The 9,146-nt window shown below is 35.3% G+C and overlaps 1 protein-coding gene across 1 annotated transcript; it reads right to left on the bottom strand.

The window, feature by feature from the left end:
* Positions 1-634: 634 nt before the first annotated feature.
* On the bottom strand, positions 635-9,146 carry LOC143593539 (uncharacterized). Its single transcript, XM_077073144.1, has 4 exons — positions 7,968-9,146; positions 7,339-7,524; positions 7,168-7,228; positions 635-931 (listed from the first exon to the last, which is right to left on the bottom strand). Exons 1-4 carry the CDS (start codon positions 9,144-9,146, stop codon positions 669-671), a joined length of 1,689 nt encoding a protein of 562 aa, XP_076929259.1. The 3' UTR covers positions 635-668.

Genomic DNA, 9,146 nt, shown 5'->3' with positions numbered 1-9,146 from the left:
AAGCCTAAGGTGCGCCTATCATACGAGGAAGGTTTTGTGCATCAGGATTCAGGATGTGCATATATCTTCATAGGTTGTACATATAATCTAGTATATATTAAATGATATATGGTGCTTATTTATGTCTGAATTTTGGGTAACTGAAGCTAGAAACCTATTATGATTGATGCAAAAGTTTAAATAAGGCAATCGCGCCCCACGTATGAAAAGCAGTGCGCTTTGCATCTTAGTTTTTAAGCCCTATCACCTAAGGGTGCCTCGTGCTTCTTAAAACGAAAGCACGAGTCAAAATCCCTACAGCCAAAATCACATACAATAAGAGTTATGAAATATCACAAGTCAAAATCCCTGCAGCCATTCATTTGGCAGCATAACTAAAGACAATGACACTACAACAAAATTGGTGTTCAAGTTCCATAGCGCAAACCATGGTCCGTGAACAAGTTCATTTCATAAGGTACAGTCAAAATTTCAGATTCAAAAAACATAAGAAAACTCACCGTTAATCTTAGATATGTGTGTGTCAAGAAGCCAAGAGTTTTACAGCAAAGTCATTTTTCATCTTCTCCGAGGCAGGTTCAGAACGAAAATGGACCAGAATTTGCAGTTTTTCGACAGGAAACCAGCCGAAATCTCGCTGGGGTGCGCCTTGATGGCAGCAAGGCAGTTTACCATCGTTGGCCCTTGCCTGGGAGCCTTTTGCGCTTTTGATTACCATGACAGCATTTTTTTCTTTTCCACCGAGTCTTCTTCAGTAAACGCTTCATCAAGGTTTCATCGTTTAATCGCTCGAGAAAACTAGAGTAAAACTCCCAATGTGGGTTTTGTTCATCAATAGCACCTTGGCCAAACGGGTGTTGCGCTACATACGTCCTCACATCATTCACGGCTGCCAAACCTTCAAGAAAGGTTTGGAGTTCACCTTTAGGACCTGGAAGAACAACCACCAACACTTGTTAAAACATCGACACATCATAAACATATCTAGTGTATTAAATATGATTAAAAAACTGTAGCTCGCCTAAAAAGTTATCATCACTATTCTTGTAGCTGTAAGAAGCAGGAAAGATACCTGTATACTTCTGCAAGATTAACAACATAAAACAAGACAAAAGTGAGGATTTTATTCTATGCAGTCGATAACCCGATATATCACCGACATATCGGTGATATTTCGATTGTCGGTCCTTTGGTAGAATATCGGTCAAAATATCAGTTTGAATATCGATACCAATAATATCGGCGATATTGACCGATATTTGACAGATAGTGGACTGATATTTGACCAATATATCACCGATATTCCCGATATCAGTGTTTTAAGTCTTAATAATCAATTTTTAGTGTTCAATGTTAGTGTTTTAAGTCTTAATCAGTTCCTACTTACTATGATTGTTAGTGTTTTGCAAGTTGCAAAAGGTTAATATCTTAGTGGTAAGAGAGTTTCTTGAATTATTAGTGTTAAATTGCTATATATATGAATTTTACATGATATTAAAATTACCGATATCTCATCGCGATAACAGATATCTCAGTTATTGGTCGTTGACCGATATCCGATATTTTTGCGCATTAATTAACTGCTTAGATTTTATTTACCGTGACAAAATCATTATTTGTATTTGATATTTTGATGCACGAAATAAAAATATGAGCTGAAAAAGGTGATGATCTTACAGGATTGAGCAATCCCTTGTATGGAGAATCATCCACCAACAATGTATTTGATTCATTGAAAGTTCCTTTCACCCATTTATTGTTAGGACCATCTTCGTCCCAAATTTTTCGTAGATCCTTCATGACTATAGGCTTATGTTTGACTTCAAGAGTGTCAATATCAGAGTCTGTGCATTGGCATCCATCCTGAATTTCAATAACTAAAAGGGTTCAAATTTGTCACCTCTGATAAAAGTATTATTGACAAACAATATTTATTACTCACCCACACAAAAAGCAGTTTCCACCTCAAATCTCTCAACAGAAAGCAAACCAGCGGGTCTAATTTTTTCCTACATATACAAATTATTACTTGTGGGCAAATGAAAAGAGTAAGCAAATAAATAAACCGAACAATACCAGGTTCTTGAAGACCAAATGGCAACATGGAATCTCTCAAAGCAAAAACGCAAGAAATCATCCAAATATGGTCTCTTGAAAACTGCAAGCAAATGAAACTTGTAATACAAGAATTCACAGTTATCTGTAACAAGAAGTTAACTTTTTAATTCCTACTTGCTCGTCCGTTCATGTATTTATCTGCTACAACATCCTTTGGTCGGTCTGAAATAACATCTGCAAGCAGCCCGTTCACGTCAAGAATAAGAAGCTTTTTCACCGGGCCTTTCGGCTTCGTTTCCTCTTTTCTTACATCGGTCACGTTAAGATTGGTTCTTGCTGTTAAGCTCATCGTACCAATACCATCTTTCAAATGCGTTTCTCCTTGTGACACTCCACCACTAACTGCTTCTACAAATTTACTTGTGTTCTCACAAATGTCACCCGAGGCTGGAGTATTGTTTATTATCTGCCTCTTTTGCTCTTTTAATGCTGGAATATCTGGAATATCAGCAGCTTCCATGTTTTGTAAGTACATCGGATCCAAATTTTCACCTAAAGTCGGCTGCGTGTTCTCTGATTTCGGCTTCCTTTTCCTTTTTTTCTTACCATTGGCTACTTCTGTCTGATCTTGTTCTTTTGACACCATATTTGCATCAGGAGTTGCAGTTTTAACCGAGACCGTTTCATCATTCTTTACTTCAAGAACTTTAGTTGTACTTAATCCTTCTTGTGTGTTCTCCCGGGTACTTGAAATACCACCCAAATCTGGATTATTTTTCCTTTTCCCTCTCTTTCTCTTTTTTAATGCTGTATTATGTCCTGCAGTTGTACCTGAACTCGATTCCATTTTCTTTTGTACTTCGACCTCCCCATTAAGATTTGTAGTCATACTTGAACCCATCTCACACGTACCAGCGGGACATGACACTGATGTCTTGTTATAAACGGTTGCAGATGTACCTATGCCAGTATTTGAATAGAATTGAGCTTCTGGTATGCTATTATGGTTTTCAGTATCTTCTATTTTCTCGGAAGATCCTAGATTTGCATCCAACTTTTTCTTGAGGGCTCTTCTATTCTTTTTCTCTAATTTAGTGAGCTTAAGAGCATCATTACCATTATTTGCGGTTTCACTTTCATCCAACTTACCATTGGCAACTTCCGTATGATCTTGTTCTTTTGACACCACGTTTACATCAGAAGTTGCAGCTTTAGCCGAGACTGCTTCACCACGCATTACTTCAAGAACTTTAGTTGTACTTAACCCTTCATGTGTGCTCTCACGGCTACTTCCATTATCACCCGAGTCTGGATTTTTATTTAATTTCTGCCTCTTTCGCTTTTTTGATTCTTGATTGTCTGTTGAAGCAGTACCTGAACCCGGCTCACCCATGGCAGCTTCCAAGCTTTCCGAGAGCTGAGGATTCAAAATTTCAGCTAAAGTTAGCCGTTTATTCTTTGAATCCGGCTTCTTTTCCCTTTTCTCCTCCTTACCATCGGCAACTTCCGTATAATCTCGTTCTTTTGACAGCATGTTTGCATCAGTTGTAACTTCACTCAATCCTTCTTGTGTGCTCTCACAAATACTCAAAATGCCACTCGCATCTTGATTACCGTTGTTCATTTTCTTTCTCTTTCTCTTTTTTAACGCTGCGTTATCTGTTACATTTGCACCAGAACTCGTTTCACCAACAGTAGTTTCCACTTTCTTTAGTACTTCAACCTCCCCATTAAGATTCGACAGATTCTCATCAACGGTTGCGGCACGTTCTCGTTTTTCTAATGATTTCTTCCTATGCTTTTTATGTGGCTTAGGAGCATCATTACCATTATCGCATTCCATCCGTAAACACTCGGTTACAAGTGATGCCTATGAAATCCAACAGCAAAAGTTAACCAAATTAAACTAATTTGTAAATCTTCAGAATACAAAAATGCTACTTAAATTAGTATCTATTTGTGCCAAATCATCATGTTTGTACCTACAGAGTACATATTACACCAACCTATCATATTTATATCGATTGAGGCAATAATATTCAATAGTATTAAGATCTATATATATATATATATATATATATATATATATATATATATATATATATATATATAAATAGGAATTAACGAATATTGAATATACATACCTAACTTCAATTTCTTCGTATTATTATCCTCGGCGGAGTTGATTGGTGTATTCACGGTGGCGCAACGGCGGCAGCAGATGTAAAAGATGCCCTTATAATTATTAACAATTTCATACCTCAAAGTTTCTGATTTCTACACTTAATATTGTCGGTAATAATCAAAACCTCGTTTAGTGTATTAAATTTAAAAAAATTGCTCTGGTCGTTAAAAAAAAAAACTTTGGTGTTGAGTTATTTTCGAATTTCAAACTGTTTTTATAGGGCTTTTGATGGAAGGAGGATATGAGTCGATTAATAAAAAACATAGCTCGAAATGATTCTTCAAACGGCTTGATTGGTGCTTCAAATCAGGTGTTTGAACTTCAAATTTACAAAAGTTAAGTTGTTTGGAGCTTCGTTTCGAGTTGCATTACATCGATCGACTTGTATCATCTTTCCGATCAAAAGCCCTAAAAAATTAGTTTGAAATTCGAGAAAAACTTAACATCGTTAAAATTTTATTAGCGGGGGACTATTTAGAGCCAATTTTTTTAGATTTTGGACCACCAGTGGTAATAAACGAAGTTGGATTATTATCGGCCAATAACAGTTAGTTGAGATTATTAAAATCCAATTTACCTATAACTTATAACTTATTAAAAAGTTATTCGGTATTGCTTAACATATGAGTGAAAAAGTTTCATAAGTCACAAGGTTGTAACTTATGACTTTTCCAAAAGTCATAAGAAGGTAAAAGTAAGGAATCCGTAACACCCCTAAGTTTATTACCTTTGCTTAATCCTCACAGTTATCAATATTGGCAAAATCATAGTTTTAAATTGTATATAGTTATTAGGAACTAGACTTTTAGAATATGTACAGTGGAAGGACTTTCATAAATAGAAAAAAATACCTTCATGTCATTGTTAGGTATGCGAGGAGCATTCATCAACATTTTCATCAAGAATGCATAAAGATTTAACTAACATTGTTATGTTTTCATTAATATGTGGCCCCACCTCCCCTTGCCTTCACGCCCGCCATTTCACTGGTGTCGGTGCCTTTGGCACCCCCTCCTTGTTGAGGAATGTAATGGTGTTTAACGTCTTGAAATGTTGAAGTGAAGTGGGGCATACACCTATTACACTTAGTCTTATGATCCCGGAGTTAGAAAAATAATTTACACACACAGTTTTATCTTAACTACTCTTGTATCGGTTGATACAGCTGCAACCTCTTAAACGATATAAGTTGCTTAGGCATTTATCAGTTAATATTTGCTTCGTGTTTTTTATTGAATGTATAGAAATAGAGTCCTTCTTATTAAAGTATATTCTGAAAAATAATCTTTGCATTAAATTTAAGGTTGTAAAGAAAGAGAAACTTATATCATAAATTTAAAATTATTTGGTCTTGCTACATGAAATTGGTCATAACTCATAAGACTGAAAGTTTAAATTTTTAGTTAAGTTTTAGGTTCTTATTTCACTCATCAAAAAAAAGCCTTTTAAGTGAGGCCTTCACTTTTTTTTTCATGTTGTTTGTGATGCATGTCTACAATTTGAGAATGACGCGGAACTAAAGAACGAAGTGGCATAACTATTAACTCACCAAAATGAAAAACACACACAAACAATTATCTTACTTATATTAATCGGAAAATATAACCTAAAAGTGGATCATTTTTATCATGTTTTGGTAGTAACATGCTTGCATGCACGTCCCTCTTCATGGTAGTTTTGTTCTAGTTTAGAAATTTGGACTAATTATGTTTCAAACATCCCTTACATATTTATAATTAATGATAATCTTAAGTCTTAACCATACCAGATTTGAATGATGATCCTGATGAAAAGTAGTTGTGAAAAACGTTGAATTATATTCAAATAGGTTCAAAATTTTAAACTAGAAAATTTATTATTGTATCAAAGAAGGAAACGAATAAAGTAACAAGCCAATGATATCTAGTCTAAGTGCTTAGGGCGAGGCACCGAAAGACTTCAATTTAATATGAATGAAGAGTCTTTGGTTCAAGTCTCGTTGGGCCAGAGAATTTAATATTTAATATTTTAAGTTTGCATCAACATAATGGACGATTGAAGTCTTGAAAAAGCTACAGTGTTGAGTGTTTTAGTGACTCCGGTCTCCGGAATTCAACTAAAAGAATGACGTTGAATGGTATAAAACTCAACCAGAAAGTTGAGAATTTGGCCTTATGACAAATTATAAAAAGTGTGAACTTGATTCATTATGCAATTACCTGACAAACTATAAAATTATAGCGTTTATTTACATTTAAATTTTGAGTAAATGATGCTGGAAACCTATTACAACTAACAAACTAAAATTTTGCCTCATGTTCTTGACACCTCAGTTTTAAACACTATCGCTGATTCACCTCAGCGCGGCCCCATGCTTTTTAAAACCAAACATCATGGTTACTAAAAGAAATCACATATATTAGAGTTATAAAATTTCACAAGTCAAAATCCTCAGCCATTTGTTTGGCAGCATAACTAAATATAATGAATGGGTTCGATACAACAAAATTGGGTGTTCATGTTCCATAGCACAGACCATGGTCCATGAACAAGTTCATCTCATAAGGTACGACCGTACAATCAAAATTTCAGATTCAATAAACATGTATTAGAAAACTTACCCTTGATCTATGTGTGTTTCTAGAAGCTAAGAGTGTTAGCAGCATTTTCTTTTCCACCTGTTCTCCTTCTCTAAACGCTCAATAAAGGGTTTATTGCTTAAACGCTTAATAAGGCTCGAGTAAAAGACCCAATCTGGGCTTTGTTCATCAATGGCACCTTGACCGAATGGGTGTTGTTCTACATACGTTTTCACATCATCAGCAGCCGCCAAACCTTCAAGATAGGTTTGCAGTTCGCCATTAGGACCTGCAAGAGGAATCACCAACACTTTTTTACATTTTGTAAATATATTTAATGTATTAAATATAATTAAAAAATCTCACCTAACAAGTTATCATCACTATGCATGTAGCTGTAAGCAGCAGGAAAGATTCCTGTATACTTCTGCAAGATTAACAATATAAAAAAATTAAAAAATGAGTACTTCATTTATGGTAACAAAATCATTATCTGTATTTGATATTTTGATGCATGAAATAAGGTGATGATCTTACAGGATTGAGCAATCCCTTGTATGGAGAATCATCCACCAACAATGTATTTGATTCGGTAAAAGTTCCTTTCACCCAAGATTTACCAGGACCATCTTCGTCCCAAATTTTCCTCAGATCTTTAACAACTATATTCTTATATTGGACATCAAGAGTTCCAATACCAGAATCTGTGCATTTGCAACCATCCTGTATTCATATTACAGATTAGGGTTGCTCAATTTACAATAGACGCAATTGAGTCGGTAAAAAATCAAAGATAGTGACACGGGAAAGAATTGCAAGATGGATTGGGGCCCGCAAAAACGCATAGTCCACTATTTTTACAACTTGTATAGATAAGTGTTTTCGTCTTTTATGTAGGGGTAACTTGCAAATCGTTTACAAAAAAATCCCTATAAATAACTAATGTGTGAATTATGATTAAAATGGCAATACTGTTATAATACCAATCTAAAGTTCTAGATAAAGCAATTTAGAAAGTTGCCCTTTTAGCTAAAACTTCTAATCTTACCTGTTTGAGATAAACGTGAAAAACACAGCCTAGATTGGCTCTAAATGGTCAATATTGTCACCTCAGATAAAAACATAACCAAACTCTAAGAAACATAACAAACTCAGAGAGAACTCACCCACAAAAAAAGCAGTTGCTTCTTCAAATCTCCCAACAGAAAGTCAACCACCGGGACCAAATTTCTCCTACATATACAAAGTGCGTGAGTGCAAAACAAAGGGAAACAAGAGTAAATAAGAAAAAATAAATGAACAATACATGAATCTTGAAGACCAAATGCCAACATGGAATCTCTCAAAACAAAAAGACAAAAATTCATGCACATATGGTCTCTTGAAAACTGCAAGCAAACAAAACTTGTTAAACAAGAATTCACAGTTATCTGTAACAAACTAACGTTTAAATTATTGTCCCAAGTCGTACTTGCTCGTCTGGCAATATATTTATCTGCTATAATATCATCTGGTAGGTCGGAAACAACATCTGCAAGTAACCCATTCACATCAAGAATAATATGCTTTTTCTCCGGAGCTTTCGCCCCCGTTTCCTCTTTTCCTACATCATTCGCATTAGCATCTTTCATATGCTCTTCTCCTTGTATAACGTCAGCACTAACTGCTTGCAGAACTTTACTTGTATTCTCACAGGTACTCAAAATGTCACCCAAGGCTGAATTATCGTTTATTTTCTGCCTCTTTTGCTCATTTGATACTAGATTATCATGTTTAGCAGCTTCCAAGTATAAGGGGTCCAAAATGTCACCTAAAGTTGACTGCTTGTTCTTTGATTTCTTCCTTTTTCTTTTTTCCTTACCACTCACATTAAGATTTGTAGTTTCACTCTCCCCAGTCTCACCCTTGGCAACTTCTGAATGATCTTCTTTTGACACCACCTTTGCATCAATAGTTGCAGTTATAGCCGAGACAGTTTCATCACCCTTTACTTCAAGAACTTCAGCTGTACTTAATCCTTCTTGTGTGCTCTCATGGGTACTTAAATTGTCACCCGAATCTGAATCATTGCTCTTCAAGTTCTCTCTCTTTATCTTTTTTAATATTGTATTAGCTGTTGCATTTGTTCCTGAACTTGTTTCCATTTTCTTTTGTACTTCAGCATTACCATTAAAATTTGTAGTACCAGCTGGACTTGACATTGATGTCTTGTTATCAACAGTTGCAGATGTACCCACGCTATGAGGGTTTTCAGCATCTTCTCTTTTTTCTATAGATCCTAGATTAGAATCAAGCTGTTTCTTGAGGGCTTTTCTCCTTTTCCTTTTTTGTGATTTAGTGAGCAT

The sequence above is a fragment of the Bidens hawaiensis genome, unplaced genomic scaffold (genome assembly GCF_021521415.1).
Source record: "Bidens hawaiensis isolate Kalapana, Puna unplaced genomic scaffold, B.hawaiensis_p1.1 tig00042300_1, whole genome shotgun sequence".
Classification (NCBI taxonomy): domain Eukaryota; kingdom Viridiplantae; phylum Streptophyta; class Magnoliopsida; order Asterales; family Asteraceae; genus Bidens; species Bidens hawaiensis.
This window is presented reverse-complemented; position numbering and strand designations above follow the sequence as displayed.

What these genes read in the sequence shown, in the direction of transcription:
- LOC143593539 (XM_077073144.1), bottom strand. Translation starts at nt 9,146, where the DNA reads ATGCTCACTAAATCACAAAAAAGGAAAAGGAGAAAAGCCCTCAAGAAA. An exon ending in AGCAACTGCTTTTTTTGTGG is followed by an intron (nt 7,525 to 7,967) that starts GTGAGTTCTCTC and finishes ATATGAATACAG; the next exon opens with GATGGTTGCAAATGCACAGA. An exon ending in TAGTGATGATAACTTGTTAG is followed by an intron (nt 932 to 7,167) that starts GTGAGATTTTTT and finishes TTGTTCTTCCAG; the next exon opens with GTCCTAAAGGTGAACTCCAA.